The sequence below is a fragment of the Schistocerca cancellata genome, chromosome 3 (genome assembly GCF_023864275.1).
Source record: "Schistocerca cancellata isolate TAMUIC-IGC-003103 chromosome 3, iqSchCanc2.1, whole genome shotgun sequence".
NCBI lineage: Eukaryota > Metazoa > Arthropoda > Insecta > Orthoptera > Acrididae > Schistocerca > Schistocerca cancellata.
In genome coordinates, this window is record NC_064628.1 from 326,926,703 (window position 1) to 326,947,520 (window position 20,818).

The window sequence follows — 20,818 nt, forward strand, 5'->3', positions numbered from 1 at the left end:
AATATTATAAATGCACTGACAGAAATACTATTTAGGGTGACTACCCGCTCAAATAGTTTATTCATGAAATTAATTGATCAATGTTACCCTCCAAAAATCATGATGGGAAACGATTCTGGTGTGTGTGATTGCTAAACAGATAAATGTTATCGTGAAAATTAAAATTACATTTATTTGCCTAAAATGGAACACAAAACTGATCCTGAATTTCTACAAGGAACAATCATGCTATGAACATAAACCAAATATGTAAATAGTGCCCATGTGATAGAGTTATTGGCAAGAATGTAGTAAAATCACAACGCATGGAATCTTTATTACGAGAAGGGGGAGCATAAGGGAACAGGTGAAATGTGTAATACCGATAAACAAGTGGGTAATTGGATGTAGATCCACGATATCCTATGTATAGTGCGTGGTTCTGTGGATGCAACAACTGCAGAACCTCAGATCGAATTTTGGGCGGCTCAAAAATCGACTGAAATCCTCCAGGCCGAAGCTGCGTATATTACCGACAGTACGGTGCAGGGCTGCGTGCTGATGACGGTTGCTACTCGTGGTCGGCTCCGCTGCATGGAAATTGCCACCACCTTGGAGTCGGATCGAGACGCGGGCGTGAAAAAACTTGTTCGTCCCGGTGGCGGGACAAGTGGAATTGCGAATGAAATTACTCTGGAACAAGGGCAGCAAAGTACTCGATCGACTCCTGTGGCGGCCAGAAACCAACTTCTATATTTCTCTTCTGCCCTGCCCCGCGCCAGAGAGTGACCCTTCCACTGTGCCAGAACTCGTCAATCATCGCCCATAAACAAAGCTTTCGCCAGTTATGGTCTTACAACAAATTCGTGTGGAATCTCACTACCACATCCCATCGAGCTAGGCCCAATACAATTCCTTCGCACCAGTTTCCGATGGTGGCTGCAAACATGTGCTGACGCTACTGTTGAGTAGCCTCCCACAGCCTCTGCCAGGACTTTTTGGGGAAAGCTTTCTGACGATGGCCGCCAATGGAATATGATTGGGGTGCTACATGTGGCGCCGTTCTGTTGGCTACCCCGTGGAGCTCAGCGACTATTTCTCCGAAATGTCCCAAAAAACAGCACAGTCATGGTGCCGAGCTGGCACGATCCTGACCAAATCATGAGGCTTTTGTGAGAAAACTACCACCAGCAATTGTAAAAGTAGCGAGCGTCCGTCGCTCTAGCCCTTGAGACCCAAAATCAATGAGAATGCTCCAGCCACGTTTAAGCATTTGTCCTCCACACAACCCAAAAGTTACCGCTCGTCTCCAACGTGAGATGAACCGAATTATGATATTTATGCACCCTCCTCCCTGTCATGTGCATGCCATTATATAGCCAATTACACTATGTGATCAAAAGTATCCGGCCACCTGGCTGAAACTGACTTACAAGTTCGTGGCGCTCTCCATCGGTAATTCTGGAATTCAGTATCGTGGCCCACCTGTAGCCTTGACGACATCTTTCACTCTCGCAGGTATACGTTCAATCAGCGCCTGGAAGGTTTGTTGGGGAATGGCAGCCCATTCTTCACGGAGTGCTGCACTAAAGACAGGTATCGATGTCGGTCGGTGAGGTCTGGCACGAAGTCAGCGGTCCAAAACATCCCAAAGATGTCTCGAAACCTGGTAGAAGATCCAAAGCGATTCTGGTCTTATGTGAAGTATGTTCGCGGCAAGAAACAATAAATGCCTTCTCTTCACGATAGCAAAGGAGATACCACCGAAGATAGTGCTGCCAAAGCAGAGTTACTAAACACAGCCTTCCGAAATGACTTCACAAAAGAAGACGAAGTGAATATTCCAGAATTCGAATCGAGAACAGCTACCAACAAAAAAATGTCTGTGAGAGACTTAACTTCTGAGGTCATCAGTCGCCTGGAACTTAGAACTAATTAAACCTAACTAACCGAAAGACATCACACACATCCGTGCCCGAGGTAGGATTCGAGCCTGCGACCGTAGCGGTCGCTCGGTTCCAGACTGTAGCGCCTAGAAACGCACGGCCACTCCGGCCGGCAGCTACCAACATGAGTAACGTAGAAGTAAATATCTTCGGAGTAGTGAAGCAACTTAAATCACTTAATAAAAGCAAGTCTTCTGGTCCAGACTGTATACCAATTGAGTTCCTTTCGGAGTATGCTGTGCATTAGCTCCATACTTAACAATCATATACAACCGTTTGCTCGACGAAAGGTAGTAGCAGTAATCCACTAAATTACAGGCCAATATCGTTAACGTCGATATGCAGCAGTATTTTAGAACATATATTGCGTTCGAACATAATGAATTACCTCAAAGAAAACGGTCTATTGACACACAGTCAACATCGTTCCTGTGAAACACTACTGGCTCTTTATTCACACGAAGTGCTGAGTGCTATTGACAAGGGATTTCAGATCGATTCCGTATTTCTGGATTTACAAAAGGCTTTTGACATTGTACCACATAAGCGGCTCATAGTGAAATTGCGTGCTTATGGAATATCGTCTCAGTTATGTGACTGGATCTCTGATTTCCTGTCAGAGAGGTCACAGTTCGTTGTAATTGACGGAAAGTCATCGAGTAAAACAGAAGTGATTTCTGGCGTTCCCAAAGGTAGTGTTATAGGCCTTTGCTGTTCCTTATCTATATAAACGATTTGGGAGACAATATGAGCAGCCGTCTTCGGTTGTTTGCAGATGACGCTGTCGTTTATCGACTAATAAAGTCATCAGAAGATCAAAACAAACTGCAAAACGAATTAAAAGAAATATCGGAATAATGTGAAAAGTGGCAGTTGACCTTAAATAACGAAAAGTGTGAGGTTATCCACATGAGTGCTAAAAGGAACGCGTTAAACTTCTGTTACACAATAAATCAGTCTAATCTAAAAGCCGTAAATTCAACTAAATACCTAGGTATTACAATTACGAACAATTTAAATTGGAAGGAACACACACAAAATGTTGTGGGGAAGGATAACCAAAGACTGCCTTTTACTGGCAGGACACTTAGAAAATGTAACAGACCTACTAAGGAGACTACGCTTGACCGTCCACTTTTAGAATACTATTGCGCGGTGTGGGATCCTTACCAAATAGGACTGACGGAGTACATCGAAAAAGTCAAAGAAAGGCAGCACGTTTTGTACGATCGCGAAATATGGGAGAGAGTGTCACAGAAATGATACAGGATTTGGGATGGACATCATTAAAAGAAAGGCGTTTTTCGTTGCGACGGTATCTTCTCACGAAATTCTGATCAGCAACTTTCTCCTCCGAATGCGAAAATATTTTGTTGACGCCGACTTACATAGGGAGCAACGATCACCAAGATAAAATAAGGAAAATCAGAGCTCGTACGGAAATATATAGGTGTTCATTCTTTCCGCGCGCTATACGAGATTGGAATAATCGAGAATTGTGAAGGTGGTTCGATGAACCCTCTACCAGGCACTTAAATGTGATTTGCAGAGTATCCATGTAGCTGTAGATGTAAATGTAAAGATGTTCTAATGGATTCGGGTCAGGAATCTGTGCAGGCTACTCCATTACAGGGATGCTATTGTAGTGTAACCACTCCGCCATTGGAGTGCATTATGAACAGGTGCTCGATCGTGTTGAAAGATGCTATCGCCATCCCCGAATTGCTCTTTAACAGTGGGAAGCAAGAAGGTGCTTAAAACATCAATGTAGGCCTGTGCTGTTATAGTGCCACGCAAAACAACACATGAAACACTCCAAGACACAACATCAAACACAGGACCACACCGTAACACCACTACCTCTGAATTTTACTGTTGGCACTAGACACGCTGGCAGATGACGTTCACCGGGCATTCGCCATACCCACACCCTGCCATCGGATAGCCACATTGTTTACCGTGATTCGTCACTCCACACAACGTTTCTCCACTGTTCAGTCGGCCAATGTTTGCGCTCCTTACACCAAGCGAGGCGTCGTTTGGCATCTACCGGCGAGATACGTGGCTTCTGAGCAGCCGCTCGACCATGAAATCCAAATTTTCTCACCTCCCAGCTAACTATCGTAGTGCTTGCAGTGGATCCTCATGCAGTTTGGAATTCCTGTGTGATGGTCAGGATAGATGTCTACCTTTCACACACTACTACGCTCTTCAACTGTCGACGGCCTCTGTCAGTCAACAGACGAGGTCGGCCTATTCGCTTTTGCGCTGTACGTGTCCCTTCACGTTTCCACTTCACCATCACATCGAAAACAGTGGACGTAGGGATATTTGACAGTGTAGAAATCTCGCGTACAGACGTATGACACAAGTGACACCCAATCACCTGACCACGTTCGAAGTCCGTGAGTTCCGAGGAGCCCTCCATTCCGCTCTCTCATGATGTCTAATTACTACTGAGGTCGCTGATATGGAGTACCTGGCAGTCGGTGGCACCACAATGCGTCTAATATGAAAAACGTATGTTTTTGGGGGTGTCCGGGTACTTTTGATCACATAGTGTACCTACCGTTTGCCTGACGATGTAATATAGCAGCAAAGTGACATTAATGTGCATGTACGCAAATTGAGATTTTAGAAATGCACGATAGGCTGCTATGATGGTCCTTAATGAGTGTATAAAGAGGCTAGAGGCTTGCAGACTAATTACAGCACACGCCGATGTGTTTAAGCAAATAATTTCTCCTGCACTCCAGAAGTGACTAGAATGGGAAGAATCCCCAATAATTTGTATAATGGGAAGAGTCCTCTTCCATGTGCTTCTCAGTGGTTTGCAGAATATGGATGCAGATGGAAAAATGACTCTAAGAATATGAGAACAACTGTAGGAGGGGAAAAACAGACAGATCAGCTGTTGCGGAACACGCTTTTCAACCAGGAAACCATCAGATTCCATTTGATAAATCAGGTCCTGGCTGCTATGAGCGGTCACTACCACAGGGTAAACAACGCGACAAACAGATTACTAAACCCGCCAGTAATTTTAGTCGGGAGGTCGTGAAATTGGATGTCATACAGGGTGTCCCAGCTATCTTGTCCACCCAAAATATCTCTGGAACAATAACAGCTATTGGAAAACGACTTTCACCAGTATCAATGTAGGGCTGGGGCCCATGAATGTACATATTTGGAAACATTCTAAATCGAAAGCATATGTGTTTTTTAACACAAACTTATGTTTTTTTAAATGTTTAAAACTTATGTTTTTTTTCTTCAGCAATCCATAGCATGACAAAGCACATACACAATGGCGTTGATTGCATCGCAATATTCCCATTACATCCCGAGATATTGAGACGCGAAGTTGACGCTTGAAACACCCGACATGCGCTGCTAGCGCACGTCCTGAGGCTCGGGCGTGAACCCCATGCTGCCCGTAATTACTCTGATGCACGACTACACTGGGAAGCGGTGTTCTGCACGCCAAAACAACAACAAATGGGATGCTCGGAGGGTGGTGGAGTACAGGAGTTTGCATGGGTCGCAAATCATAAACAAGGCGAAGTGGTAACTGTGGCAGTAGTGGGAACTACGTTGGACACTTGACTAGGTAGAGCCAGGCCCTGCGCGACAGGCACAATGGGTCATATAACGCATTAGATAAACCTTATTTTTGGTGTGCAGGATAAATACGACAACCTGACGAGTGTACACCGATCGGTACTGGTTCATATTGTGTACGTAGATACGTAAAACGTGCAAGAGGGAAACCATTATGTTCTTATGAGAGTTGATGGCAGCAGACCGTATTATTCGTTTCGGACCTCTTGATAAGTATGGAGGTGTGATTACACATGTCGATCACATCGCGATTACGGGCAGCATGGGGTTCACGCCTGAGCCTCAGGACGGGCGCTAGCAGCGCATGACGGGTGTTTCAAGCGTCAACTTCGCGTCTCAATATCTCGGGATGTAATGGGAATATTTCGATGCAATCAACGCCATTGTGTATGTGCTTTGTCATGCTATGGATTGCTGAAGAAAAAATATAGGAGGTTCATTTAAAAAAACATAAGTTTGTGTTAAAAAAAACACATATGCTTTCGTTTTAGAATGTTTCCAAATATGTACATTCATGGGCCCCAGCCCTACATTGATACCGGTGAAAGTCGGTTTCCGTTAGCTGTTATTGTTCCAGAGATATTTTGGGTGGACAAGATGGCTGGGACACCCTGTATACAAGAAATCTACTCGTACTTGCAAATGTGGACAACCATCAACTGTACAGTGCAATGACGGCAATGAAAATTTGTGCTGGACTGGAACGCGAACCCGGATTTTCCGCTTTTCGTGATTGGTTGAGTTATCGTTAGGCCATCCGGGCACGCTTTACGACCAGTCCCAGACTTCCATATGTCCGAGTGAACATTGATTGCACCGTACTTCTGAACAACACAGGCACTGCGGCATCGTATGTATGGTGCATTGTTTCCGGTGCTGAAGAAGATGTGCACCGGTCTTACACCGTGGGGCGAATGTAATGGCAGACGACAGCAACAGACAACAACTAATTGCGCTCGAATTTTGAAAACATATTACGTCACGGTTCTGTTTGGGAGTACGCGGAAACGAGGTTTATGTCTATCAGCTACGAGACAGGATGTGACCTTTACAGAAGCTACAACCGTCCACTCTATCAAATGGTTGTTATGATTCTCGTCGTCAGTTGTTATGATGACAGGTGGCCAATGCTAAATAGAAACATATACTGCAGGTTTGGCAGTGAAGTCGGTAAGGAGCTGGCTGCATAGTTTGTATCTGCAACGACTGATATAATTAGTAGGCGTTGGTAAAAAATAAAATACAGGGTGAGTCACCTAACATTACCGCTGGATATATTTCGTAAACCACATCAAATACTGACGAATCGATTCCACAGACCGAACGTGAGGAGAGGGGCTAGTGAAACTGGTTAATACAAACCATAAAAAAATGCACGGAAGTATGTTTTTTAACACAAACCTACGTTTTTTTTAAATGGAACCCCGTTAGTTTTGTTAGCACATCTGAACGTATAAACAAATACGCAATCAGTGCCGTTTGTTGCATTGTAAAATGTTAATTACATCCGGAGATATTGTAACCTAAAGCTGACGCTTGAGTACCACTCCTCCGTTGTTCGATCGTGTGTATCGGAGAACACCGAATTACGTAGGGATCCAAAGGGAACGGTAATGGACCTTAGGTACAGAAGAGACTGGAACAGCACAATACGTCCACATACTAACACCTTTTTATTGGTCTTTTTCACTGACGCTCATGTACATTACCATGAGGGGTGAGGTACACGTTCGACGGGCGTTTCATAGGACATGGAGGACGCATAAATTGGCCAGCCTGTTCTCCTGATCTTACACCTCTGGACTTCTTTCTGTGGGGTACGTTAAAGGAGAATGTGTACCGTGATGTGCCTACAGCCCCAGAGGATATGAAACAACGTATTGTGGCAGCCTGCGGCGACATTACACAAGATGTACTGCGGCGTGTACGACATTCATTACGCCAGAGATTGCAATTGTGTGCAGCAAATGATGGCCACCACATTGAACATCTATTGGCGTGACATGTCGGGACACACTCTATTCCACTCCGTAATTGAAAACGGAAACCACGTGTGTATGTGTACCCCACCCCTCATGGTAATGTACATGTGCGTCAGTGAAAAAGACCAATAAAAAGGTGTTAGCATGTGGACGTAATGTGCTGTTCCAGTCTCTTCTGTACCTAAGGTCCATCACCTTTACCTTTGGATCCCTAGGTAATTCGGTGCTCTCCGATAGACACGATCGAACAGCGGGGGAGTGGTACTCAAGCGTCAACTTTAGGTTACAATATCTCCGGATGTAATTAACATTTTACAATGCAACAAACGACACTGATTACATATTTGTTTATATGTTCAGATGTGCTAACAAAACTAACGGGGTTCCATTTAAAAAAACGTAGGTTTGTGTTAAAAAACATACTTCCGTGCATTTTTTTATGGTTTGTATTAACCAATTACACTAGCCCCTCTCCTCACGTTCGGTCTGTGGAATCGATTCGTCAGTATTTGATGTGGTTTACGAAATATATCCAGCGGTAATGTTAGGTGACTCACCCTGTATATTGTACTTAACTTGTGGTACAGGTTTTTTCATATGTTGCATACATATAATTACAAACATATCTAGAGAGGCATTACTTATGTCGTACTTGACAAAGCGCCTTGTTAGAGATTGCTTCCTATCAGCTGAAGGCTATGTTACATTCCTAGTTGACGTCCCGAGCAAGAGAGGACAAGAACTCGCTAGATACTTGTCACAAGCCGCGGAGCGGCGCTAGTCGCGACTCGCGGGTCCAGCCATATCTATTACGGACCGCGATCAATAACTGCAACCCCTAACAAGTGTGGTATCGAACGTTGATACCACAATGGGCTTATAGAATCCCATTATAAAAACATTTGGTTTGTAATAAGAAACAAATCGACGTTTTCCTTTGAACTGAAAGGCTCGTGAAACACGTGATGAGCAGAAGGAAATTTTCACTCTGCCGCGAGATGTGAACAGACATAAAACTGCCTGGCTCATTAAAACTGTGTGCCAGACTGAGACTCGAACTCCAGACTTTGCCTTTTGTGGGTAATTGCTCTACCGATTGAACTACTACAGATTTACTTTCACCAGTAATTCATCTTCTACCTTCCAAACTTCAGGGAAGCTCCTCTCGAAATTTTTGCTGGAGTAGCACTCTTGGAAATTGCGGAGACATGGCTTAGCCGCAACTTGGGGTATGTGTCCAGAATGAAACACAACTTAATCTGCCAGGTGCCGGCCGTGTGGCCGAGCGGTTCTAGGAGCTTCAGTCCGGAACCGCGCTGCTGCTACCGTCGCAGGTTAGAATCCTGCCTGCTGCCTGGATGTGTGTGATGTCCTTAGTTTAGTTAGGTTTAAGTAGTTCTAAGTCTAGGGGACTCATGATCTCAGATGTTAAGTCCCATAGTGCTTGGAGCCATTTGAACCAACCAATCTGCCAGGAAGTTTCACGTGATGAACGGTATTTGTATGGGCTAGCTCCAAATTATAAACGAAATTCTAAGTATCTGCTTAAGTAGCAGAGAAAATGTGAATTGGTGAAAGCCATATACCTCACGAGAAACAATTTGTCGGACAGGAATCGTTATATTTAGAGAGTGTTCTGAGAATGATTTTTACTGGGTTCGGTTGAAATGACTTACCATTTAACTAGCACTGCAACTCAGCGTAACGGGTGTCTTCTCAACAATCACGGATACAGAAATATTTCAACATCACAGACGGTCTTACACAAAGTAAACTCAATCTGAAGACTAATTCTCAGAACTCGACGCGAATATATTTTGAATTAAATTTCTTTTTAGCTGAAAGTAAAGCAATTCAGGATATATGTGGGTATTTATGAGTTTAAAATATGTTTTTGTGTGAGTAGGGGACACAGAATGTAACAGCATCGTTGTTTGCAGACGATGTCAAACTCGCCTCCATTGAGGGCTGAGATGTGTGTGACTTGTGACAGTCCTGAACACTGTTTGGGAACAGTCACCAAAGTAGCCACGTTTTATGCAGAACGGGCTCCTGTCCGCCATACCTCACATCACCGGTGGAGTCGGCAGTCTGTTGTTTGGGTGGCTCGCTGACTTTGTGTTCCGGAAGGGCTACGTATCCAAAATCACCGGTTTCCGCCTAATAAATGCAATAGGTAAGCTAATTTCTGTCTCTTTATTGTATTTTCACACATTGCTTGTTGAGAATTTGTTGTTATTAACGACAAAAGAAGCTATGTCATAATGTTATTCAGTAAACAAGATGCATCGTCTCCATTTGACGGAGAGAGACTGTATCACGCAGGGTTTAAACACAAAGACAATAAGCGAATCCTTCTGTTTTTCGTTTATTTTTGCCATACTACTTTCCAACGACGGAGTTCCCTATGATTTTATCTAGTTCAGTCCTAGAAATTGTGTTGCTAAGATGAGACGACGTCTGCTTTGTTCTGAAGCCAGACTGTTCTTGTGTTGACCCACTCAGGTAAAATATATGCTGTAGTGTATTCACTATGCATGTTCACGCCGGCGCCCATGCCTTTGGACGTGCCGTATTACTCAACGAAACTAGGTTTATTTTGTTTGCACATCAAGCACACCTTTTGAAAAAAGTTTCTGTTTTTCATTTTATGTATACCCTTCGAAACGAACTATATCAACATTTACCTTGTGCCGTTTAGGAAAACGACAAAAATCCTTAATCTGGTTGGCCCGACGAGAATTTGAACCGCTGTCCTTTCACATGCTAGAGCTCTCTCCGTGAATACAACGAATGGAGTTGGGGCGTGCGGACGCCTGGAAAATAGCTGCACGTAAGAGAACTCACTACTACCCACAAAATTAGCCAGTTGCGGAGAGATATCAATGGTGTTTCGGAGAGGTGCAGAAATGTGCTACTTATATCAGGGCACACTGACATGGGAACGAAAAGGCTTATGTAGTATAGTTTCGTGTTCTGAACACACTAAGCGAGGTCATTACCAGCAATATTGTTTTAGTGTGAGACGATTATGATTAAATTACACAAAATTATATCTCCACATCCAGTTCTATATAAGGATGCTAACAGTGTGTTATAAGAGAAAGTCAAATGAAAATTTAACAGACGGGAAAAAGCAATAAATTATTTATTATTTCAAAAGTAATCGCCAAAACTGTTAACTGGAGGTGAGCACTGCGCTTTGACCAAGACGACGTGCAAAACAACTTAAGGCATTTGAGATGTTGCTGTACAGGAAATGCTAAGAGTGCCAGAAAAGATGGAATTACTACCGCATTCTCCGCAAAATGAAGGAAGAAAAAGAAGTCGTAAACATAATAAAATGCAGAAAACCACAATGTCTTGGCCGTGTAATGAGGAATGGAAATAGGTATTTTATTGCTGCAGAACATTTTTCAAGCAAAGATAGCTGGTAGATGAGGAGGAAGAAGAAGAACGTCGTGGCTCGGAAACGTAAGGACATGGACTTCGAACACGAGCGAGGAAGTTTTTGGAACAAGTTATGATGGTCACCAACATTCGAAACGGATAGACGCGAGAAGAAGACTGAGAAGAGTGTCTGAGGTTATGAAATGGAATGATCGTAGGCTCAGTCACGGATCAAGCAGGTGGGAAGCTTCGTTTCAACAGTAGGATTCCGGGAAAATACAATCACTCTATAAAGTACTTTCCTAATAAAAGAAAAATTAAAATAATCATATGTGTCAGTCACTTTATTTACTCTCACGAGGGCGTACACCCTCATCTTCAAGTAGCTCAGGGAATAACATGGCATTTGTTTGCTGGCTGTTGACAGCTGTCTCTTTTGAATTTCAGTTCGCTGCAAATTAGGTATAATCAGAACTTATGTAAGTAATATGGCACCAAGACAACAACTTTTAAAACAATAATAAAGCTACTTGCAATTTGTTTCAGCAGAAAGAACACAGAGGTTCCTTATAAATATATATTTCTATCCTTCGATGCCTCAAAAACAGGAACCGATAACATAAATAGCTCAGACATTGTATAGATTTATTACAAAAAATAACAATGTAAAAAATATAAAACATATAATCCTAGTTTCAGCATATTTATTTGTTGTGTTTTGGTTGGATAATTTGGGAATTGTTTTATGATTTAGGACACACTATGAAGAACCTAAACTTTTTCTTCAGAATAGAAAGCATGGGCAGAACACAATGACAAAGCTGAGACAGCCGCAATGAGCTTCTTTAGGAGGTTGTAAAGCATACTACACGATGCACCATAACTTTTGCCACGATCTATTTGCAATGACCTAGATCGTAAATTAATGTCCAAATTATCAAACCAAAACATATCAAGCAAATACGCCAAAATTAGGTTTGTATATTTTATTTTTAGTATTTTTATTTTTGGCTATAATAGTATTCTCAAGCAAAAAGATATTAATTAATTAAATAATTGTTACTTGTATCTTTGATTCGCAATGTAAGCAGTAATGAAAGCTCATTTACTTACAAGGCGTTGTATCTCAATGTATGGACAATCTGTGGACTGTTTATGTTACTGATTCGTGTTTGTGTGACATCTAAGGATGGAAATGTGTACTCCTAACTAACTTAAGTGTTTTTTCTTCTAGAACATATTATAATAGCTATATTATTGATCCAAAATTTGTAAATCTAGTGCCATATTACGTTAACAAGTGCTGATTCCACGTTATCTGTAGCGAAATGATACAGAAAACAGCCAGCCAGCAAACAGATATGCAGTGTATCCTCTGAGCTACATGTAGTTGCGGGAGTAAGACCCTGAAACGCGTCGTGGGAGTAAATAAAATGACAGACACTTATTTTAATTTATCTTTTGGTGTCATAAACAGTTAGTTTCCTAACCACAGTTTAATGTAGACGACATTATGTTAAATATTTCACTTAAAAAACTCTCGTACGATCCTACCTAGAATATAGCTCAATTTTGTGGGTGCTGCACCAGATAGGAGTAACATGTAATTTGAATGGCTACATAAAAGGGCACCACGAATGGTGTAACTTTTGTCACGCTTACGGAAGAGATTCACGGAAATGCAGAGAAACCTGAAATGGTAGACGCGTAGAGACAGACGCCGATTATCCAGCCAGAGCTTACTTAACAAAACTTCGGGAACCCTTACTGAGCGATGAACGTAGAGACATTCTTCACCCCCTAGCTATCGCTCCTGTAGCGACTGTGAAGACAGGACTGGACTGTTCACCGCCCGCAGAGAGGCAACCAAACAGTCATTGTCCTTGTGCCACTGGAACTGGAAGGAAACCCTGTTATGTGGTGAACCTTAAGTATTCTCCGCCATGTACTTCATTGTTGTGTGGGGGGTTTGGATGTAGATGTAGGTGGATGTATAAGCATTGAATCTTCTTTATTTAAATGTGTGTGTCTGTACTTAAATTGCTGAATGACTGAGAAGATGAAACTTCTACGTTATTTGATTCTGAAACAGCTGAGTAAAACTGAACGTATTGAGCCTACTTTCTCTTTACTTTTTCTTATCATGTCAACACTGACCCACAATATTCTAGCGCAACGCCATCTGACTGCTCAAAAAAATTGCAACCTGACTTCAAATAATTAATTCAAAAGAATGGCCCTGACTAAAAAGAAATTTTAACAATAACCTACACATTTCATTAAGCACTTACGTCACAAAAATCTTCATTACGCGAACTACTGCAATACAGCGAGCGTCAATACTGCCAGCCAAATAAAAGATTCTAACTACTAAAGCCACTAACTACTAATAGGCATGTGGTTAGCAAAGGAAAGATTTTGTTGCAAACCAAATAATGTATTCTTTTACCTTAATAGTGTGACATCCAGTTCAAACATGAATATAAATCGTCATTGACATCCAATACAAAGATATATAATCATGAATAATTTTCAGTCTCCAAGTCGGATACTTCCAGATTGTTAGCCTTATCTAACACTTCAGACCTCTGCCCTTCATCATTGCTAACTTCTCAAATTTAACATCCATCACTGCTTGCTGTTCACCTCCAACTGCCCAACAGTACTTCCATCACTGCTGGCGACTAACTTCCAATTGCTCAACAGTACTGGCGATAAACTTCCAATACTAGTCCAACCAGCCACAGAGTCTCTTACAAAGAAAGTGCAGTCAGAGATCCAATACAAAGCGCTACACAGCACTGCCAACACAGAAGCAGCCCACTTACAACACTGTTCTGTTTCTGTCTTTCCACAATCTATAGAATTGCTTCTAGAAAATGGTCCAAATTGTTTCTTTAACACTGTTATCAATCCATCTTTCGACAGGAACGTGGAAGCTTTATCCACTTTGGACTGATGGACAAGGCACATTTAACGATTAAATTGAAGTGGAAGCTAAATAATCTGAAGAATAAGTTAAGCAGCTTCTCAGAAACACGTCAAACACCTATGCGCCTTGGTGCATTTATGTAACGAAAAACCATTTTGGGCAGAACGGTGGCAATGTATGAGCCATTTATTTTTTAAAAGTCGTGTATCCTAATTCGTAAAACATGGCGAACCTCTAACACTTTCAGAAGTCTTTCTGTAGGCAATTTATTTTCGAACTTTATCGCAAGACTGCTCGTACGTTACTGGCTGTACCGTTTTTAGCATGAGACGTGGTAGTTGAGTCACGTAAAAATATGCACAAGTACAACATTCTATATACAAGGGGTTAAAAAAGAATATATTTTGAGAGGTGGTATTATGGACTAAACCAAGTAAAAAACGTTCAATAAGCATAAATTCTAAAATGTATACCTTAAAAGCTATGAACACTTTTTCGTCTCCGCTACTGTGAAACACATCACTTCTACTGCACGCTATTTGCTATTACGAACGACCACAGAATACAGTAAACAAATGAGGACACATACCTCTGTTATTGTCCATCGATGCACCAAGCACAGGGCGTCTGTTAGTGTTGTTACTGTAAATCTTATTCACGGTTTTGGATAAACACAGCGAATATATTAGTTCTAGTGGAATGAGTTTGTATTTTGAGAAGTTTGTGAAATGATTTTGCATTGCAGTTTTACTTTTGCACTTGACAGCATAAAGGAAGCGCATTATTCAGTATGGAAAATTGCGAAATTATGTGTTCTCCTTTGTTTACTCATTTTTATATTGCATTCTATTGGTAATTCGTAATAGCAAGAATCTTGCAGTAAATGAGATATGTCAAATCACATAATGAAGACAAACAAACACTCATAGCTCTTAAGGTAGGCCTTTTGGAGCCCTTATCGACAACATATTTTTTTTCTTGTTTTGGTCCATATTACCACCTCTCAGAGTATGGAATACTTTTTTATACCGTGTATAAATACAAGAAAGTATTCAAACCTACAAGCCTTTGTTAACATTAATATAACGGGGAAGTAAACAGCCAAATGTGTTATCATAAAGATGGATGACAGATCGCTGAAAATGTGACACGAGTGGCCTCTTTGAGAAACACCAAAGTATAAAATCCGTACTGTACACCTTTTTTGTATGCTTCAGTCAGTGTTTCCTAACTAGTCATTGTCTAGACGAGAAGCTGCTCATAATTCCGCGCAAAGCAGCTCCAAACCGGGGCTCCTCTCTCCGACGAGACCATGAGTCATTAGGCAGAACTCTATGGCCATCGTTATTAGACTGTCTTCTTTCTGTTGTAGTAACGCAGTTATGTTCACCATGGCCTCGTTGTAGTCTATTCCAAGCTTATCTATTCCAAGCTATTGGTTTTCTAACTAATAAATGCTCGCCCTTGTAGTGTGTGAATGAGTGGCACACAGATTCACCGTGTGACATGCAGTGGCTTCTCTAGATACAGTGTCAGAATATCTACAGTGATGACACAACGTACATTGATGAAACAATTGTCATGGAATAAAGATATACAGATATACATATGACGGTAGTATCGCATACATAAGGTATAAAAGGGCAGTGCATTGGAGGAGCTGTCATTTGTGTTCACGTAATTCAGATGAAAAGATATCCGACGTGATTATGGCCTCACGACAGATTAACAGACATTGATCCCGGAATAGGAGGAGGAGGAGGAGATTAGTGTTTAACGTCCCGTCGACAACGAGGTCATTAGAGACGGAGCACAAGCTCGGGTTAGGGAAGGATGTGAAAGGAAATCGGCCGTGCCCTTTCAAAGGATCCATCCCGGAATTTACCTGAAACGATTTGGGGAAATCACGGAAAACCTAAATCAGGATGGCCGGAGACGGGATTGAACCGTCGTCCTCCCAGAATAGGAGTTGGAGCTAGGAGCATGGAACATTCCATTCCTGAAATCGTTAGGGAAGCCAATACCCCGAAGTCCATCGTGTCAAGAGTTGCCGCGAATAGCAAATGTCAGACATTACCTCTAACCACAGACAATGGAGTGGCCGACGACCTCCACTTAACGACTGAGAGTAGGGGCGTTTGCGTGACCATATGGCCGGACGCTAGACGACTGGAGGACCGTTGCCTGGTCATATGAGTCCCGATTTCAATTGGTAAGAGCTGATGGTTAGGTTCGGGTTTGGCGAAGACCCCACAGGCCATGAACCCAACGTCTCAACAAGGCACTATGCAAGCTGGTGGTGGCACCATAATGACGCGGGCTTTGTTTACATGGAATGCACTGGATGCTGTGGTCCAACTGAACCGATCATTGACTGGGAGTTGTTATGTTCAGCTACTTGGAGACAAACTGCAGCCATTCATGGACATCATGTTCCCAAACAACGATGGAACTTTTGTGGGTGGCAGTGCACCATGTCACCGGGAGACAGTTGTTCGTGATTTTTTTGGAGAACATTCTGGACAATGTGAGGGAATGATCTGGCCATCCAGACTGACCGACATGAATCCCATCGAACATTTATGGAACATAATCGAGAAGTCAGTTCTTGCACGAAATCCTGCATCGGCAACAGTTTCGCAATTATGGACAGATGTAGAGGCAGCATGACTCAGTATTTCTGCAGGGGACTTCAACGATTTGTGGAGTCGATGCCACGTCGAGCCAGGCGATCCGACACTTTATTAGGTGGTACCCCATGACTTTTGTCGTCTCAGTGCATTATGACCACCTGATTGACAGCATTTTTGTCCATATTTGAAATGCAATACAGCAGCGACTCTGCATGGAATCGATAAGACCTTACTAGCTTCCTGGAGGTATTTGCCACCAAATATCTGTCACAGGTCATCACTCATGAAATACCCTCAAATTACCAGCGACTGATCTATGGATGTGGAGCTCGCATCTCATAGTGTCCCAGATGTGTTCCGCCAGGCGCATTTTTTGGCCAAGACATAGCCCCCAATTCAATGGCATGCTCCTCAAACCACTGCATCACGATTCTAAACTTGTGGCACTGACATTTGTATCATCAATGTCAGGGAAGGCAACGAGCATGAAGGGATAAAAATGGACTGCACTGGTATTCACATGGGCTACAAATTTCACATTACCTTCAATTACCACCACATTCCCCACAACTGAGCACGTGAATACCTCCATAGCACAGATCTGTCATTAACGGCTTGCATCGTGGAGCAGCGCATGTTTTGAAAAGCCACTCACCTAGATGACTGTGAATCTGGACACGACCATCAGCCTGGTGTAATAAGAAAAGTGATTCAACCAAACAGGCGACATGTTTCTAACGACCTATTCCAATCACGAAGATCCTGTGCCCACTGGGCTCATATCAGATATTGGCATTGGGTCAACATGGGGGACTGTTATGGAGCCGCATCTTCAACTAGGTGTGCTGAACAGTATGCTCCAAAACACGTCTGCTGTCAGATATGCCACAGATCGCCATCTATGCTACTTTACAGAGCAGGATAGCCTGTAACCTCCGTGTTCTGACATGCTGTCTGGACGACCAACACCTGTCATCTACTCTTGGTTTCACTGTCAGTAGGAGAAACAATATATGTTTGGTCTATAGTCGCACTATTTTTATTATGTCTGTTGGATACTGGTTTCAGTACACAGCACCGTCCTCAGGACATTCGTCATGCTCGCTTCAGAAATAGGTGTGTCAAACACTCAAATACTCAGGAGGAGAGCAAAATACACATTCGACCGTAGGAGTAAAGCAGTGGACATTGTGGATCAAATCTAAACTCTTACCGTCAGGTTGCCTACATGCAGGGGCAGTGTCATAGGCTTGTCATCATACCTCATCTCTGTCCTAAGCCACACCTTCTTCTTAAACCACATCCCTCCGCTCCCGCGTCTCCTACTGCCTTCCACTCCCTTTATCTCTCCCCTTCCTAAGCTGTGACCCTTCCCCTTTTGTACCCTTTCCTAAGCCAAGCTCCTTTTTTGGAACAAGATCAGCCAGAGAGCTTCTAAGCCAACACACATATTATGCCTTGACATAACTAAGTTTTCTGCTGCCATATCAGTCCGTCTAATCAAAATGCTTCTTAAGCCAGACCTCTTTCTTGGAAGCAGGCCAAAGAGAGCTTCCTATGGCAAACATGAGTAATGTATAACATCATTTTAGTCCAGTGTGCTGACAATTGCATAATTTAAATGTGGCATCTGATATATTTGCTCAATCACTAATGTTAGATTGTTTTGGACTGGATTGGATTGTTTGGGGGAAGAGACCAAACAGCGAGGTCATCGGTCTCATCCGATTACGGAAGGACGGGTAAGGAAGACGGTAGTGCCCTTTCAAAGGGACCATCCCGGCATTTTCCAGGAGCGATTTAGGGAAATCACGGAAAATCTAAATCAGGATGGCTGGACGCCGAACTGAACCATCGTCCTACCGAATGCGAGTCCAGTGAGCGAACCACTGCGCCACCTCGCTCGGTTTAGATTGTTTTATCTACCCCATGGTCACAACAATAAAACATCAAATTTGAGCAGTTTGAAAGGATGTTACTGGCTTATTAGTTATTCCATTTTGGACATAACTTCTGTGAGCAGCATTTATCTAAACAAATGTATATTAAACTTGTAGGTGTCGCAAATAGATATAAGCTTTATTTCATATTTTTATGTTTTCTGAGGAAAAAAGATTTAAAATAACATTCATTTCCACAGTGAAATAAATGACCTATATTTGTGTAGCTATATTTGAAAATTAGTCCTAGGTAAAAATCTTGTATGCTTGGTGCTCCACAGCTTGTGAATATTTATTAAAGGACATATTGTAAAAAAAGGCCATCCAACATTTTAAATGCGCTCATGGTTTATTCAAGATGTCCTTTAACAAATGAGTCTTATGTATTTATGAGTAAAATGTAAAGTAATTTGTTAGTTTACTATACATTACAGTTTTGAACTATTAAGTCACTATATTCCAAGGAAAAAGTGCTAGATAGCATCTGTTATTGCAAATAATGTTTAAGGAATGGTGGGTTCAAAAAATAAACTATCATCATCTGATAATTTTAGAAATTTTTCAGTAATAGTTCACTTCACCAAACACAACTTTAGGGGAGAAGATGATAATACATAATGTTCTACACTAGCAAAATATCGTTGACTTTATCAACTGGCTAGCATAAATTTTTGTTAGTTCCGAATTTAGGCCTAGATGAGACTGTGTTCCTCTGGGGTAAATAGCAGTCTGTCTTATCTACATGGTAAATATAAAAGGAGTAGCAAATGAGAAATAATAGCTGTAAATCTTGACAGTATTTTCACTTCTTGTCAAGCATTTCCATTGCAGACATGCAACACACACAAGAAGACCCTCAGTCAATTTCACAGGATAATACACAATTTGAAATTCAACAGAAGGTTTAACAAATATCCCTTGATCCCAAATTACTCTTATGTAAAGTTAAGCAGTGATTTTCAAGTAGCAAACAAGAATAACTTAGAAGCAAACAGATATAGGTTAAAATGAGATTCGGTACCGGTATCCAAAAAGCATCTGGACTAAACAAAAAAATGTATACAATTTGTATCTTCAGATAACAACAAACCTGAACAATACTAAGTCCCATAGCATGTAATAGACAAAGCAGAACAGGTTGCTCAGAAAATATCAACAGAACAGCAGGAGACACAAAGAAAAAGAAATCAAATGCGCTCATGAGGGAACAACTGTAGGAGAACACACACATACCCTCTCTCTCTCTCTCTCTCTCTCTCACTATCGCTCTCATTCTCTCTCTCTCTCTCTCTCCCTCTCTCTCTCTCTCTCTCTCTCTCTCTCTCTCTCTCTCACACACACACACACACACACACACACACACACACACACGCACAATTTCATTGTAGAATAGTGATCCTCAATGACATACAACTGAGTGAATTGTTAGAGACAAAGCTTGAATATAACATTAATAAGAGCAAGCTAAGAAAAGCAGATGTTATGGACATCATTATAGAAACAGGACATATTGCAGCGCAACAAGGAAAATAATGATATAAATACAAGAGTAAACTGGGACTGATAGTAAAACAGCTGTGTGGTTCACAAAAAGAAGAAAACTCATAGGAAAAAAACAAGAAGAAAGTGACAAATCACTAGCATTATTTAGGCAATAAACAAAGAAACTATAGGCAATAGCTAGAAAAGTGGCAAAAGTAGCACTAGTGCTCATGGCTACACAGGAATATATGAACAAAACCAACTATAAAAAATATGTTAAGGAACTGAGTCTGATCCCACAATGAGATTCCAAATAACTCTGAAAAAAACTTTAAAAATGTCGAGCACTTACCCACAGAAACAAAGCATAGAACAAAAAAATTTCAGCAACACCAGCACTCAGAAGGCAGCCAAAATACAAAAGATAGTGTCCTCGAGACACCAGTTAACAATTTTAATAATACTGTCACGTACCACATTTTATAATTTGCACAATAATACTTACCTGAGCAGTGCAAACTGGAGAATGCACAAGTGTGTATATAAAACTCCTTAGCATTAATCCAAAAAATAAAACATACACACATCCCACCAACTGCAAAACCAATTTCCTTTGATGTTCAAGACATGTACACTTTACTCCCACACAGTGACGGAATCATCATAAAAGAAAAACTGACAGGAAACACAAAACTCCCAAATACCACTACAGAAGAACATATACAAATGATAACTTGCAAAACTACCTTCAGCACAACATATGTTTAAAGTCCTCCAATGGGAGCCAATTGTCATACATACTAGCAAATATCATAATGAATCATATTGAAAACAGAGTTTTTCCAGAATAATAGAAACAGGAAATATTAAGCCTTTAGTGTATGTAGATAATATTATACCTCATGGACACACC

At 41.7% G+C, this 20,818-nt stretch overlaps 1 protein-coding gene across 1 annotated transcript in view; it reads left to right on the forward strand.

Moving 5' to 3' along the window:
- Positions 1 to 20,818, forward strand: part of LOC126176711 (sialin-like) — a 189,098-nt gene that overhangs the window by 121,330 nt on the left and 46,950 nt on the right. Inside the window, exon 7 of the mRNA XM_049923877.1 lies at positions 9,572 to 9,704. Coding sequence (XP_049779834.1) covers positions 9,572 to 9,704 — 133 coding nt within the window. The remainder of the gene's footprint in view (positions 1 to 9,571; positions 9,705 to 20,818) is intronic.